The sequence below is a fragment of the Aquarana catesbeiana genome, linkage group LG03 (assembly GCF_042186555.1).
Source record: "Aquarana catesbeiana isolate 2022-GZ linkage group LG03, ASM4218655v1, whole genome shotgun sequence".
Taxonomy (NCBI): Eukaryota; Metazoa; Chordata; class Amphibia; order Anura; family Ranidae; genus Aquarana; species Aquarana catesbeiana.
The window spans coordinates 510,099,717-510,116,151 of NC_133326.1; the positions used below are offsets into that span (position 1 = coordinate 510,099,717).

A 16,435-nucleotide genomic window follows, 5' to 3' on the forward strand; every position below is an offset into this window, starting at 1 on the left:
CGTGGAGGAATGGAAGTGCCAGCAGGAGCCAGGTGATCCAAACCACAGTGGAAAGGTTCCCATATTCCAGTTTGGGAGGGACCATATTGTAAACTGTCCACGTTGTTTACACCAAAATACAGTCCCACTGTGCAAGAAATGTTCAGCACTCACAACTATCGATCATATGCTTATCCAATAGAAATGCTTGTGTGACATTTTTTATTTTACATACTTAAAAATGATAAAATAATATACAAGCTGACCTAAACACACACCCACAATGATTATGCAGCTACATGGCAAAAAAATATCAGTGCTGGTTTCTGTGCAATTATACATCTGGAAGCTACAAATATGCATGATCAAACTATCAAGGGGGTACTATCAAGGAGAAGGATCTGAGTGGCCTTGTAGATCAGCTGGCTCAATATATACAATACATATATATTTTCCCCACGTATTATACAGAAACAGAAGTAGCTACAATACCAGCACAGTTTACATATAATACATTATTTATTCAAACTAGAGGAGTAGTTCATAAGTTCTGTTTTAAATTCCATTGATTAAGACAGCACAAGAGCCAAGAAATTCATACATGATGTTGAAAGACAACAGGCAGATCGTCACAATTTGCTGTGCTCTGCATATAAAAACAACAAACAGAGCATCACATTAAACTACCCTTTAAGAAGGGATCGGTTATCTCTGAGATGTTCTGATAAAGAAGACAGGTAAGGAAAAGTACAAAGAGTAGAAAGAGAATAACTAAGGAAAGGAACTAGGGAGCAGGAGGCTGAGACAAGATGAAAAGATTGCCTGCCAATGAAAAGGGAGCACCCCCAAGAGCACACATCACTGAATAATGACAACTGGATGCCACAAGGTCTTAGTATTTGAGGAAGAATAGTTGGTCATTGTAATAATGACTACATTGTAAAAATGACAAATGGGTCATTTAGAACAATGTTTTATGAGATCTATACAGTATGTAGCTGCAATGTGGGAGCTGAACCATAAAAGCCATGTGTTGCAGAATTTTTCATCTCCTTCATCTAGCAATGACAAATTGAGGTCTTCAATTTCACACATATCTGATTTATGTCTGTAAATCAATTCTTGACTGTGGGCAAATGTTCTTGTGCTTATTTTCATATTGTTTATTAAAGGATGGTGGAGGTCTCTACTTCAGAGAGATGAGCTAGCCATAGGGAAAACTTAAGCAGGTAGGGCCATAAGTTCTGCTCCATGTGTACCAACAGCCTAGACTTTGCATGATCAGTCTACAGTCTACTCCACACTGGAGAGGCTCAGCAGAACTGTAGATCTGGCAGCACATAAAATATAACATTTTTGCCTATAACTTGACAGTTAAGGAGGAAAGTTCTTGAAAATCAGTCTGTGGCATTTTAAAGATTTTAAAATACTGTACTCTGGATAAAATTACCATTTATATAATACTGCCGTCCGCTCCAGAACAGCAAATTTAAAATGTTAAGGGAGTATTTTATTTAAAAAAGAAGAAGCAATATGTTAAATTTTGTAAACCCATTTTCCATGTTTAGGGAAGAGTTATGCCGCGTACACACGATCGGAATTTCGGCCCGCAAAAGACCGATGAGAGTTTTTCATCGGAAAATGCGACCGTGTGTATGCTCCATCGTTTTTTTGCTGGCTGAATTCCAGCCAGCAAAAGATTAAGAGCATGCTCTCAATTTTTCGGTCGGGAAAATTCCTATCCGAAAATGCGATCGTCTGTGGCAAGTCCGACGCGTAAAATTCCTACGCATGCTCGGAAACAAATTCGACGCATGCTCGGAAGCATTGAACTTCATTTTCTCGGCTCGTCGTAGTGTTGTACGTCACCGCATTCTTGACGGTCGTAATTTCAGCAAACTTTTGCGTGACCGTGTGTATGCAGGGCAAACTTGAGCTGAATCCCGTCGGAAACGCTGTCATATCTTTTTCCGACGAGAAAACCGATCGTGTGTACGCGGCATTACAGCAGGCAGTATCTGCAGGACATTATCATCTATCTGTTAGCTTAGCACTTTCAGCTTGAACTGTTTTTATATGTATTTTGTTCTCGTACATGTACTACTCTTTATGACATTATTAAAATGCAATTTTATAAATTATTGTTACACGCCTGTGCTTTGAAAGTCCAACCCTTAGGGGAAAACAGTATTTTTATTGTATCTGCAGGACAAGAATGCTGCAGGGTATGGTGGGAGAAAGCATATGCAAGAGAGGAGTGTGGAGTGTATGACAGCAGGTAGTATGTGTAGAAGACTGCAAGAGAATGTGAGCCCCCAGCAAGGGAAGGCAAAACAGGAAAAAACTGCAATTGAAGTGAAAGCAAAAGGAAGGGGCAGCGGGTCTTATGGTTGTATAATTGGTGCGGTGGCAGAGAGTGTTAGTATTGTGTATACTGCTAATGAGAAGCTTTTAAGGTGTGGAATGGCAGCCAGAATATTGATGTGATTAGGACAGGGGGGTGAAGGGTGAACTCAAAAATACAAGCAAAATGCCCCTGTGTTAAAACGGGAAATAGGCTTGCAAGCTTCTAACATGTATAAGACTGAAAGAAAGGATATGATATGACAAAAGTATAAATTATAGGGGTTGTAAATCCTCAAAGTTTTTCACCTTAATGTATTCTATGCATTAAGGTGAAAAACCTCCTGTGATGCAGCAGCCCCCCAGAGCCCCCCTTTTACTTACCTGAATCTGGTCTTTCCAGCAACGGAGACAAGCACACCAACTCCAGCCGGTGTCTCGGGTCCTGATTGGATAGATTGATAGCCGCGCAGCCATTGGCTCCCGCTGCTGTCAATCAAATCCAATGATGTGGGAGACGGGGGGCAGGGCCGAGTCCTGCTGTCTGTGTCAATAGATGCAGCAGCAGGACACGGGAGAGCGACTGCACGAGTGCCCCCCGAGGGAGAACGGCTCTCCAATGGGGCATTCGAGAAGAGGAGGAGCCAGGAGCGCCGCTGAGGTACCCCAGAAGAGGAGGATTGGGGCCACTCTGTGCAAAACCAACTGCACAGAGGAGGTAAGTGTGACATGTTTGTTTTAAAAAAACGAACCTTTAGGTATTTTTTAAGTGGATAAATTGATTGGATAGGAAAGAAGTTTTTGTAACTTTTCTGTAAGGGCCTATTCACACCCTTGTGATGCATTCACGCACAAACATTAACATACATTGCATTAGGACAGTCTATTCATTTAAATGAGTTGCTTAACACATATAAATGCACCAAACGGAGCATGTTATATTTCTGACAGACCCCTGGAACACACTTTCACTGGCAGAATTAATGCATGTAACCTGCATCACCGAAAATTGTGATAGCGTGCACATTACCAAAACGCAGTAGTGCAATGGGAAATGGTGACATAGTATTAAAAAAAAAAGTTAAGGGATATCTGTTATAAAGCCACATTCTCCAAGAAAAGTTTGCAAATCGTATGTAAAATTGACTGATCACGAGTTTCAACTTTCTGCAGCTCAGGTTGCCAATTCAACCATAGAGGTGCTCAGTGCTGATTTTGCATGATTCAGAGAGCTGGCTGAAAATAATAAGAATCTGTTGAAGTTCTATAGTGTTTTTCTCCACTTTTTTCAGTAAAAACAAGCATAAATATAAGAACTTGTCAAGGGGATGTTTTGTTGTGGCAGGAGTAATATTTGATTGATCCCAGTAGGAATATTTACTTAACATGTAAACTAATATTAAGTAATATAAAAATATTAAACTGTTTGTAACTGAATGTCGATAATTTAACCACTTGCCATCCAGGGCAATTTTAACATTTCTTACTTACAAAAGTGATTTTTTGTAGAAAATCACTTAAAACCCCAAATATTATATATTATCTGAAAGCAAATGCCCTGACTAATAAAATGGTGGCTAGTGTAATTTTTTATGTCACACAATATTTGTCTAGTCATTTATCAAAGCAAACTTTCAGGAAACAATAAACTTAAATGGATTTTAACACACACGAACACAATTTATTGATAAAATATAAAAGATAATGTTGCATTGAGTAAATAGATACCAAACATGTCAAGATTTAAAATTGTGCATGGTGAAAAACTACTGTACCTAAAATTATCCATAGACAGTGCTTTAAAAGCCTTTACAGGATCCCAGTTTAGAGGTATGCATGAGCTCTAGCACTAGAAATACTACTCTCACTCTAACGTAGCGATACCTCACATGGGTAGTGCAGTCACTGTTTACATATGCGTACTGGACAGGGGTGCTTTAAAAAATGTTTATTATTTGTTTTATTTAAATGTATTTGTTTACACCTTTATTTAACTTATTTTTATTATTTCAACTTATTTTTTTCATTCCATTTTTTGTGATAGCTTTGGACAGTGACAGGTACTCTTTATGAAGCGATCAGAGGTCTTTTAGGTCCCTTTGATGTGTTTAATCGGCTGCTTCCCTGGCTGTACCGGCCAGAGAAACACAGCACTGAAACTAGAAGTAAGGAAATCCTCGGGCTTCATTCATCAGAGGCCATCCCCAACTTTGCCCCAAGCTACATCACCAGCTTCATCTCAAAATATCACCCAAACTAATGCCTTCCAAGACTGCCTGCTGTTTCTTCCCATGCTCATCTTCAGGGCTTCTCCAGAGCCTCTCCCATCCTTTGGAACTCCCTACCCCAATCCAACCTGTTACTCTGTCCACAGTCCGGTGATCATTAAAAACTCATCTCTGTGGGAATACCTAAATATCCCATATATATAGATATATCTCTATATATAGAGAGATATATCTATCTCTATATATATATATATATATATATAGATATAGATATATCTATATATATAGATATAAATATAAAATTCTTTGTGATGCAAGGAAATCTCCCCAAAGTGAGGTGAATTTCCATCTTAGACAGTTGTCACCACAACATTTGCACCAAGAGGAAGACTTCCACCTCTTGTTCTCATGACAACGCTAAGGGTCCTTTCACGCTGCTCTGTAGCAAAATAGCTGTAAAAACACATATGCATTTTTACCACTATTTTGCTGTGTTTTGCTGTGTGTGTTTCAGATGTGTTTCCCGCATGTTTCTAGTGTGTTTTTGGATTGCCTGCACCTGTGAAAAATGGACATGTGACTCAAAAACTCACCAAAAATGCAAATAATTGTGGTGCGTTTTTACAGCGATTTTACCACGATATCACCACGATATCGCCTACGTTTTCATTCATTTCAATGGAAAGCTGCGTTTTTGGTGCGGTTTTGCAGATTTCCCTCACTTTCTGTCTCTGTGAAAATTGTTTGCCTTCGTTGGAAGTGCAACATGTATTATGCACTCTGAACTTTACTATAGAGGGCACTGTAGTGATATACTATTTATTTATGCTTGTATAGTCTGCACAGGAAGGAAGTTTTGTGTTTTTTCTCTGCTCTCTCTTGTAATGCTGTTCTCACACATGTATGCTGTTCTGCTATGCAAGTAAAGCTGAGTTCTACATTCCTCAAGACCTCAGTGCCCCATCTTATCACATAACCAGCAGTCTTTTTACACACACTTTAATTTGCACCAAAACCGTGTCTGCTTCAAAAATATGAGCGTACAATTATGACATGTTGATAAATGTAGGGACCTCAAGGACCTTTGGATAAAAGAAGAAGCCTTCTGAACCGTAGGAAAGCAATCCTTATTCCTGTGTACCTCACTGGCTTTAGATTACTCATGTCCAGCAGATTACAGTATATTATAAAAAATGATATTATAAATCTCAGTATAAACATATTCCCTAAATCTGAACACCTGGCAAAAAAGATGAAAATCACTATAAGGGAACTGTTTTACCTGCCAAAAGAATTTGTATTTTTGTCCATTCAGTTATGAGATTTACATAGCCTCATCACACAGCAGAGCCACATCGATGATCCAACTTTCTCTAATACAGTCAGAGACTGTAAAAACAATTTAACAGCACCCCACTCCCAGCCTGCTGACTAGAAATTGAAGGAGCAGCAGCAGACTGATTAGGTCAACCCGGTGCTCTCTCCTTTATCTCCTCTTTGCTCACTCCTTTATCAGCATGTTCCTTGTCAGCATATATGCATGCAGCATAACTGATTGGCCCCCAGTCCTGCCCCTTCTTTTCCCAGTCTGCTCTGCTGTACAAAGAATTGCTCGATGTTAATGTCAAGTCAAATTTTGGTACTTACACTAATCAACTTTTAAAAAATGTGTTTAATAATTAATTATAAAATACAGAGCTGTAGTTATATGTATATTTTATACCTGTTGGGAATTCATCTTTAAATGTCCTACTATTGGGGGACACTGATTAGCCTAATTCCTCTTTGTTATCAGGTTTGTCTGTCCTTCAGAAGGTGCTGGACACTGCGGCAGAGAAGAACTGGCAAGTTACAGCTGTCAACATTCTTACCACTACAGAGGAAGAATACCGTCTGCTTTTTCAGGATCTAGACAAGAGTAAAGATCGCCAAGTTGTGATAGACTGTGAGTCCGAAAGACTGAATGCCATACTCACCCAGGTAGTGTTACCATTATCCTCAAAACCAGCTCTATATCATTTTCATATGATATTTTGTCAATGTTTGCTAATACTATGTTGAAAGGACAATACCAGGCTATAAGGTTGATCTATCTTTTTGTACCTTTAATTTGTTAATGCGACGACTGTCATAAAGTAAACTGAATTTTGTATGGTTTAAAAAAAAAAAGGCATGTGGGTGTAATTCCAGCTGAGCAGAATGAAAGGAAGCCAGGATATTTCTAAGTAGGTCAAGTTCAAAAGAGGGTTTTTCCTTAGATCACAGTAGAGGCTTCCCAGATGATTCTGGTCCACGGATACATGTCTAGGTCTCTATTACAAAATATAAATTACCAGACTTGGCAGTTGGAAAAATAAAACCTTCACATTTACAGAAATGCTTGTGTAGTCCAGCAAACATTTTGATAATCATTTTCAGCTTTAAGCTACTGACAATATTAAAAAAAGGCTGCCTAAAACTGATGATTCACTTATGGGCAAATGCTGAGAATGAGGGGTGTGTTTGTTAGAAATTGCTAACAGGGTGCCTGTGAATATTTCAGCCCTGTCTGCACTGCATTTTTATTTATGCATGTAGTTAGTTCAGGCTGCCCAGGATGGGAAAGGGTTGACTGTGTCTGGACTCTTTCCCAAGCTTTCTAGGTTCTGCCCAATGTTGTAGGCCCCATAAATACAAGGGGTGGGTTTAGGGTTGCCACCTCATCCAGTTAAAACCGAACACATATTAATTACACAGGTTCTGTGGCTGATTAAGGTGGTAATTCAATTTACGTAGTGCCTTACCTGCCCTAAATTGGCCCAGAACCTGTTGAATCAATGTGTTGTGTGGTTTTAAAGCGATGAGGTGGCAACCCTAGGTGGGTCCAGCGGATTCTTTCTCTTGCACGTGGGATTTCAGAGGAAGAACTGCGGCATCATGTAGTTCAACTGAAGCATGTGGCCCCCTCTTGGATCGCCCTGCTGGGATTCTCCCTGGACTGGGAACCTACCTTTACTGAGCTCTTGCTGAATGGGCTTTGCTTCTCTGGAAGGTATGAACCTGGACAGCCTGCATTAGTTAGTTAGGGCTAAACTCTGTTCATGTACAGTGTACTGTTGAACTGTGCTGCTGAATGCTCAGTAAAGTTGAATTCATTGTTTCAAGCTGGTCTGAAGTTATTCAAAGGAGTGCATGAAGGTATGTGGTGTATTTGAAGAACAGGGCCTGTAAAGCACACAAGGGGTACAGGAGAAAGGCCACTACAAAGAGTTAATTCATCAGGAGAGAAGTTGCCATGAGTAACCACGAGTAACCATGAATGGGTGAGACTTAACAGCAGCCACACAGCGGGGAATGGTCAGTATACTGCCTCCCTCCCTAGCGGTTGGTTCCCTAAAAAGTAAGTGGGACTGAACCCGCGGTACGGAGCTCCCATGTATTCAGCTACATGGGACAGGAGAGTGAAAGCATTTAATTTTTGCGCATGCATGAGGTCCTCACTTGTGCACAGTGGGACCCCATTCTGTCACTGAGAGTGAGGTGACAGAGTTAAGCTGGACTGGGGGAGAGGGCACGGGCTCAGTGGTGCCCCTCCTAAATACAACATACATCGAGCAAGGGTGTGACGTAACATTGGACAGTACATTTTACAGAGAGGCTCTGTACATCACACTACTGCACACAGTTTACGGCTCATCCCTAAGCTGAGGTTCCGTCTGAATTTTGCCTTTAACATGAATGCAGCCTGACTGTTCCCGGGCACTGATGAGCGTGTACACGAGAGGAGAGGTACCCCCCTAACCCCACATGCAGGACAAGGAGGCCAAGTCATCAAATGACTTCAAGTATGTTTAACGCTAGAATTCTAGGCAAACACCTAAATGCATAGGTTAAATACATACAGATTTTGTAAAGTTTCTTACCTGCAAAGGAAATTTAATTCTTTTTAGCCACTCTTGTAGTGTTGACATCCCTGCCAGTCAGCATTGGTCAGTGACAGTGAAGGGCAGCAAGCCAGCAATACCCTGATAAGTCTTTGAACTCACAAAAAGTATGTTTAGGAAGGAAGACTGACAACACTGTGCAATGCTGGGAAACCTGATTGACGAAAAGGGTTGACCCTATCCCTCCCAATATAAGTCCTATTGTGCAGTGAATCAGAGGAAGCTAATATCAAGGCAGAGTCAAGTACATATTTTAGCTCTATCAAAAAATACATGTTTATTTTTATTGATTATTTTAAGTATATAACTGGATGAAATGGTGTTGATGAGGCTATGGATGATGTAAAGTATTAACAAGCTGTAAATAAACTTTAATGCAAGCCTTGACTGACCGAGCTGAGGGCACTGTGAGGAGTTTCATCCTCAATTTACCAGCAGAAGCACTGAAGTCCCCCTAACAGTTCAACTAACCCTATTCCCCTCTCTGAGAATCTGCTCAGTGTTCAGAGACAGGAGGCTGAAAGGCTGATGAGTCACTGCTGGGAGGGGGTAGCAAGGGAAGCCGAGCTACTGAGAGACTTTGATTAAATGGATGACTTCATTGCTTCTGCTGTGAACTTTGAAGAAGAATTGCTCCACATTTGGGAAGTTAATTTATGAATGATGCTGTTGACATTTACAACAAAAACTTTAAATTTATGGTGGAGGAGTGGAACAGAAAAACAAACAGCTGGGCTCAAACCTCATAACACTGATGGAAAAGGAGGATGCGGTGCACAGGTAGGGGTCCCTGTTAACCCTAGGAATGTGAACTCAACCAAAGAAAAGCCAGCAGCACGGTGATTATTCCACATCCTTTGTTAGCTTATATAGTAGTTGTAACAGACCCAACAGGGACAGGAGCTTTTGGAGGGGACTACAGGGTAGCCTCTTGCCTACTGACCATGGCCTCTGGCATTTGAGGGAGCTACAAGCATTCAGGAAGATGTCCTGTTATATAATGCAAGATTACATTGCCACATTTAACAGTCAAGGAAGCCATGATGGTCTCTGCCAACTTGAAACTCAAGTGAAAATATGGATGTGAAAAGAAAGCTGGTTAGTGAGATCTGGACAGCCCTGGTTTTTCTTCTTTCTAGGGAACTGGTGCCGAATTGTCTTGGTGGGCACTGACCTGAGTCACCTAGGCTTGTCTAGGTGACTAGTTGTTAATTAGCTTCTTGTTAATTAGATCACTGTTAGCTATTAGTTGCTAGCTGTTGATTAGCTTACTGCTTATGTTTATGTTAGCTGTTCATTAGCTGTGATGTTAGATGTACTGATGGTATTACTGTTTGCATTGTTTAGGATAAGGTGATCAAGCTCTTATATGATTTTGTGTGGTATATAATCTGAGCAAATTTACAATAAAGTCAGTTTCAGTTTTAAGTTGGTGTTGTCTAGTTCTTGGGTGCAGTTCTCAGCTATAAAACCTGGCTCCTGGTTCTAGAGTGGAGGAACTGTATCTTGTCGGAGGCACCCAAGCAGGGTGCCAGGCAGTCCATCACAGTAGGAATCCAGTCCAAAAATAAAGCTTACGTGTTTCAGTTACAAAGCCTTAGTCATATCACCTATTGTGGAGAAGCCCTTTAAAACGAACCTGTCAGGCCTCGGTTTATCATCTCCAATGCTCAACTTCCAGAAGTGGTGCAGTATGATTCAAAATTATGGGTCCAACTTGAATACCTTTTGAGCGGCGCTGACCTCTCGGTAGTTCCTTGGATACCCCGCCCCTACAGGAACCTTGACCGTTCCACCTCAACACTCACTATATCCTCATTAGCTATATGGGACGCCCTACATAAAAAACTCTCATGGGGTTATAACTCTCCTTTAACACCTCTCCTTAATCACAAATATTTCCTACCAGGTTTACTAGATCCCGGTTTCCAAGCTTGGAGACCCAGAGAACCTCTCTTACTACATCACGTCCTACGTGGCAATACACTTAAACCATTACATTTGATCATTGACCCCAAACCTGCCTCATTTCTAGACAAATGGAGATACTATCAACTACAATGTTTCTTAAGCTCTCTCCCTCATCCGCTTAGAGGTTTACAAGATCTAAATCGAATAGAAGATATATTCTACCCAAAAGATCCTCCCTTACATAGTATTTCTCTATTTTATAGAGCTATTATTGCCCTTCAAAATCCTGAGTTTCCACCCTTTTTAGCAAAATGGGAAGCTGATCTGGGTTCTCCCATCTCAGACAATCTAAGGGATAGGATCTTACAATTGGCCCACACCTCCTCCCTAGCTTCTAAGATGGCAGAGGTCAATTATAAACTACTCACTAGGTGGCATTATACCCCCGTTAGACTTCACCAAATGTTCCCCGCCAGCTCCCCATTGTGCTGGAGGAACTGTGGGAACGAAGCCACACATGCACATATCTGGTGGTTTTGCCCACTCATTCGCCCCTACTGGATGGCCATCTGCAACTTGATTTCACAGATTTCGGAGGTCAATTTACCCATGGACCCGTGGACTGTCCTTTTTCATGCCTCTGCAGCCTCCATAGGCCCATATAAGCGTTCACTCATTCCTCATCTTTTGAATACAGCCAAAGCTTTAATACCCGCCTTCTGGGGCCAAGCGGCAATTCCGCCTATTAAGACCTGGTTGCAGAGGGTTGATGAAGTTCAACTCATGGAGAGTATTACCCATAACAGCAAAGGGACTTCAGAAAAACACTCAGCCACTTGGGCTCCTTGGGTAAATTTTCAGTCCACCTCTACATACAAAGATATTATTGTACAGATCTCATAAATTTACTACTTATATATTGTCATAAAAAAAAAAAAAAAAAAAATGTTTTGATCACTCAACATTTCACACATGTATGCCAGCACTCCCCCTCACCCTCTTCCCTCCCATCTTACCCCCTATCCTATTTACTATCCCCCCTTTTTCTCCTTTCATTTTCTCTTCTGTTATCAAGTTTTCTGCATCTTATGCGTTCTGTTCGCTACATTACATCTCTTTTACCTACCTGAAGCAAGGTTTTTCATCTTGTTTTTACATTTTGATTACTATGTTTATAATGACAGAAGCCTTCTTTTCTACCCAATTGATACATTGACTCTCATCCTCCTTTCTGAATATACAGAATTGTTTAATGTATCTCAGGCTTCTTGAAATTGTTTGTATATATCCGAGCATTGAAACTGACTTTGCTTCCCTTAATGTTTGAATCCAGTTTGTGACATAACTGTTTCTTTTTGTAATTATTTTCTTTCATAAAAATTCAATAAAAATTTATTAAACAAAAAAAAAGAAGTGGTGCAGTATCACACACAATGAGGTGCCTACGAGGAATTTACTACATTTTCGTCAAGGAGTCCAGTCCAGGACTGGATGCACCAGGCAAACAGTCAAACTGCCAAACTCCATGTGAATTGGTTAAGAGATTTTTTGAAAAGCACAGCTATGTTACATGTGAATGTGTAAACACAATCCATCTCAGCTCGACAGGGTGTGCACTTTGACATCTTCACCCTGGGTCCCAGGGGACTTTGTCTTGGTGCAGTGTTATAGTTTCCTATCTGCCTGCTGTTATCTTAGCTAAATGAATAGACCGAGTATTAGAAATTGTCCCATAAAGCTTTAATACATGTTAACCCTTTTTTTTCTGGCCTTATAGATTGTCAAGCTAGAAAAGAACATTGTTGGATATCACTATATTCTTGCCAACCTGGTAAGTGAAGTATCGGGGTTGAAAGGAATTTGCAGGGGCGTGATGCACAGTTGGAGCATTCTGTACTTGCTCATGGTACAAATAGAGACATTGTTGATTGGAGTGCTGTGATTGCATTACCTAGCATGCGTTGTCACAGGAACCAGCAGACAATGCTATGCCGCAGAGTTCTATACGCATTGGCAACTACTGAATAATTGCCGCTTTTGTTAAAGAACACAAAAATATTATAAATTGTGAGCTGAATTTTCAGCTCACAGTAAGTGTTTGAAGTTCATGGACTTTTTTGTGAAGCCCGTAATTGCATTTCTGGGGTCCATTTACTGGCATATAATATGTTCAATACGAGGTCATTTCTGTAAAGCCTAACACAATACATAAAGGTACACGATAAAGTCGATTGTAGCTCTGTGTATTCATTAGCTATAGTACTATGAAAGTTTAATTGCCATAGAGAACTCAAAGAACCTGGTATCTCTTCACATAGGTGGTACCAGGTTCATTCAGTCATTAGCTAAATCATTTAAAGAGGAGTTTCACCTTATAGAAACTTAATTGTACTTTTTATTACTAAAACCATAGTTTAATGCACAGTAACCACCTCCATACCATTATTCGAACACTAGCATATCTCATGTTCCACTATTAATGATATTTACTGTATTGTATATGTTTTCTAGCTGCTAGAGAGTTATTTAAAAATATTTATATATCTCTTTGGGAGGCTGCAGGTTTGAGATCCATGTGCTTAAATTCCCATGTCTGGGGATTTGCTGTGGTATATATAAAGGGCTCCCAATCTTCCTCTAAGATTTCTTATGTATGTTATATAATAGAGAATGCTGCACAAAGAGAGGGAACACCACAAGGTGTGCAGGGAAGGACTATGGCAGCCTCATCGCTAGCCTCATCTAGCCTCATCGTTAGAGCCCAAGATCTCAACCCAGTTACTAAGAGCATGTACTGTATATATTTTAAAATAATAAAATACAGGTGATACTTCAAAAAATAGAATATCGTGCAAAAGTTCATTTACAGGCATACCCCACTTTTAAGTACGCAATGGGGTTTATTTACTAAAGCTATAAAGTGCAAAATCAGGCTTACTTCGGCATAGAAACCAATGAGCTTCTAACCCCAGCTTGTTCAATTAATCTCTGGTAATAAAACCTGGAAGCTCATTGGTTTCTATGCAGAAGTGAGCCTGATTTTGCACTTTCTAGCTTTAGTAAATAAACCCCATTGTGTACTTAAAAGTGGGGTATGCCTGTATTTCACTAATGTAACGTAAAAGGTGAAACTAATATATGAGATAGACTCATTACATGCAAAGCAAGATAGTTCAAGCCGTGATTTGTCATAATTGTGATGATTATGGCTTACAGCTCATGAAAACCCCAAAAACCCCAAATCCACAATCTCAGAAAATTAGAATATTGTGAAAAGGTGCAATATTCTAGGCTCAAAGTGTCCCACTCTAATCAGCTAATTAAGCCATAACACCTGCAAAGGGTTCCTGAGCCTTTAAATGGTCTCTCAGTCTGGTTCAGTAGGTATCACAATCATGGGAAAGATTACTGACCTGACAGTTGTGCAGAAAACCATCATTGACACCCTCCATAAGGAGGGAAAGCCTCAAAAGGTAATTGCAAAAGAAGTTGAATGTTCCCAAAGTGCTGTATCAATAGAAAGTTATGTGGAAGGGAAAAGTGTGGAAGAAAAAGGTTCACAAGCAGCAGGGATGACCGCAGCCTGGAGAGAATTGTCAGGAAAAGGCCATTCAAAAGTGTTGGGGACTTTCACAAGGAGTGAACTGAGGCTGGAGTCAGTGCATCAAGAGCCACCACACACAGACGGATCCTGGACATGGGCTTGAAGTGTCGTATTCCTCTTGTCAAGCCACTCCTGAAAAACAAACAATGTCAGAAGTGTCTTACCTGGGCTAAATAAAAACAGACCTGATCTGTCGCTCAGTGGTCCAAGGTCCTCTTTTCTGACAAGAGCAAATTGTGCATCTCATTTGGAAACCAAGGACCCAGAGTATGGAGGAAGAATGGAGAGGCACACACTGCAAGATGCTTGAGGTCCAGTGTGAAGTTTCCTCAGTCTGTGTTGATTTGGGGAGCCATGTCATCTGCTGGTGTTGGTCCACTGTGCTTCATTAAGTCCAGGGTCAACGCAGCCGTCTACCAGGAGATTTTGGAGCACTTCATGCTTCCTTCCGCAGACGAGCTCTATGGGGATGCTGACTTCATTTTCCATTTTCCCACACTGCCAAAAGCACCAAAACCTGGTTCAATAACCATGGGATTACTGTGCTTGATTGGCCAGCAAACTCGCCTGACCTGAACCCCATAGAGAAATCTATGGGGCATTGCCAAGAGAAAGATGAGAGACATGAGACCGAACAATACAGAAGAGCTGAAGGCCGCTATTGAGGCTTCCTGGTCTTCCATAACACCTCAGCAGTGCCACAGGCTGATAGCTTCCATGCCACGCCGCACTGACGCAGTAATTGTTGCAAAAGGGGCCCAAACCAAGTACTGAGTACATATGCATGCTTATACTTTTCAGAGGTCCGATATTGTTCTATGTACAATCCTTGTTTTATTGATTGCATGTAATATTCAAATTTTCTGAGATTGTGGATTTTGGGTTTTCATGAGCTGTAAGCCATAATCATCACAATTATGACAAATCACGGCTTGAACTATCTTGCTTTGCATGTAATGAGTCTATCTCATATATTAGTTTCACCTTTTAAGTTGCATTAGTGAAATAAATTAACTTTTGCACGATATTCTAATTTTTCGAGTATCACCTGTATATCTAAAGTTAAAGTATATATATATATATATATATATATATATATATATATATATATATATAATAAACAATAGTTCAACCCAGTCAGGAATTTGTTTTTGCTGTTGGAATTCCATTGTGGAGATTTCTTTCACTTCCAGACCTGTAGACAAAACAGGACATCCCTGACTCAAAATTTTCTACAGGCCTTCTAATGATTTTTCCCTCTCTTAAAAAAATTTACAAAAATGTGAAGCTTCAATTTCAGAAAATCTCTTTAAAATGAATTCCTAATGATCGTTCTTTGAAGGTCTTTGCTTGTTCTCCTAATATGTATTATTGTTCATGCATTTATTGTTATAGATGAGTGTAGTGATTTTGCCAAACTTTGTTTTTTCATGGAAAATTGCCAGTTTTACTTTCCTCTGCTTCCCCTCTTAGCAATTATTTTCTGTAGATTCTTTTCCTTTCAACATTTTTACCATTAATATATACATTTTTTATGTTTTCAGTCATTTTCTTTATTACTTTTTTCAATGTTGCATAACAAGAAAATCTGCAAAACTTTGTGTGTTTTTTTGCACACGTGTTTAAAAATCATTTTAGGCATGTTAAAATCCCTAAACAATATATATTTTCTGAAGGTAGAGACCATGGAGAATAAAATAATCATAGTTCCAAATGTCACATGATATTAGCAGAATTTATTAAGCACAAATTTTCTGTAAAAATATGCTCAATTTAATTTGAGGGCACACAAACGCAATATATATCACCCAACTTTTTTTGTAAAATAATAAAGGTGAGGTTGTACCGAGTAAACAGATACACAACATGTCAAGTCATATACGTGCCCATGTGTATGTGGCAATATGTAACATGTGCAGCACAATTGATATTTTCGTACACAGGCGCCCCAATATTATGTTTACGTTCATATGTGCATGTACCTGGGGGTGAGGGGCGGGGCTCCAAACGTTTTTGGGAAGGTTTTAAGTGCTATATATTTAGATAGTAACATGGTGCCAAGGGGACACACCATTTTTTTTGGGGGGGGGGGTTAAGATTAATATATTTAGGGTAAAACAGGTAACCTGCAGCCAAGCAGACTCCCCCGAAATCGATCCCCCTCTGACAGTGCACGAGGGTTTTTCACCCCACAGCAGCTTTCAGATTTGAAATTGGCATGGCTATGAGTGGCTCTGCTCACAGAGCTGTACAGATCTCTGTGAATAAATAAACTGCAAGTCCTGCCTGTCACTGCAGCATACAGACTTGTACTTCTCAGTGAAACACAAGTGCAGTGATCACTGCACTCGCAGTCTATTGACATTTCCTCCAGCTCAGTAACTGAAAGTCTGTAACTCTGTACAGATATAGAGTTAGAGTAAAAAGTTCCCTATGTCATAGCATTC

General features: G+C 40.1%; 1 protein-coding gene across 4 annotated transcripts in view; it reads left to right on the plus strand.

Moving 5' to 3' along the window:
* GRIA1 (glutamate ionotropic receptor AMPA type subunit 1) overlaps positions 1-16,435 on the plus strand; it is a 462,487-nt gene that overhangs the window by 255,753 nt on the left and 190,299 nt on the right. For 2 of the 4 annotated variants that reach the window (XM_073621138.1, XM_073621139.1), the window contains exons 4-5: positions 6,346-6,533; positions 12,162-12,215. In XM_073621138.1, coding sequence (XP_073477239.1) covers positions 6,346-6,533; positions 12,162-12,215 — 242 coding nt within the window. The remainder of the gene's footprint in view (positions 1-6,345; positions 6,534-12,161; positions 12,216-16,435) is intronic. The other 2 variants (XM_073621140.1, XM_073621141.1) reach the window with 1 other exon arrangement.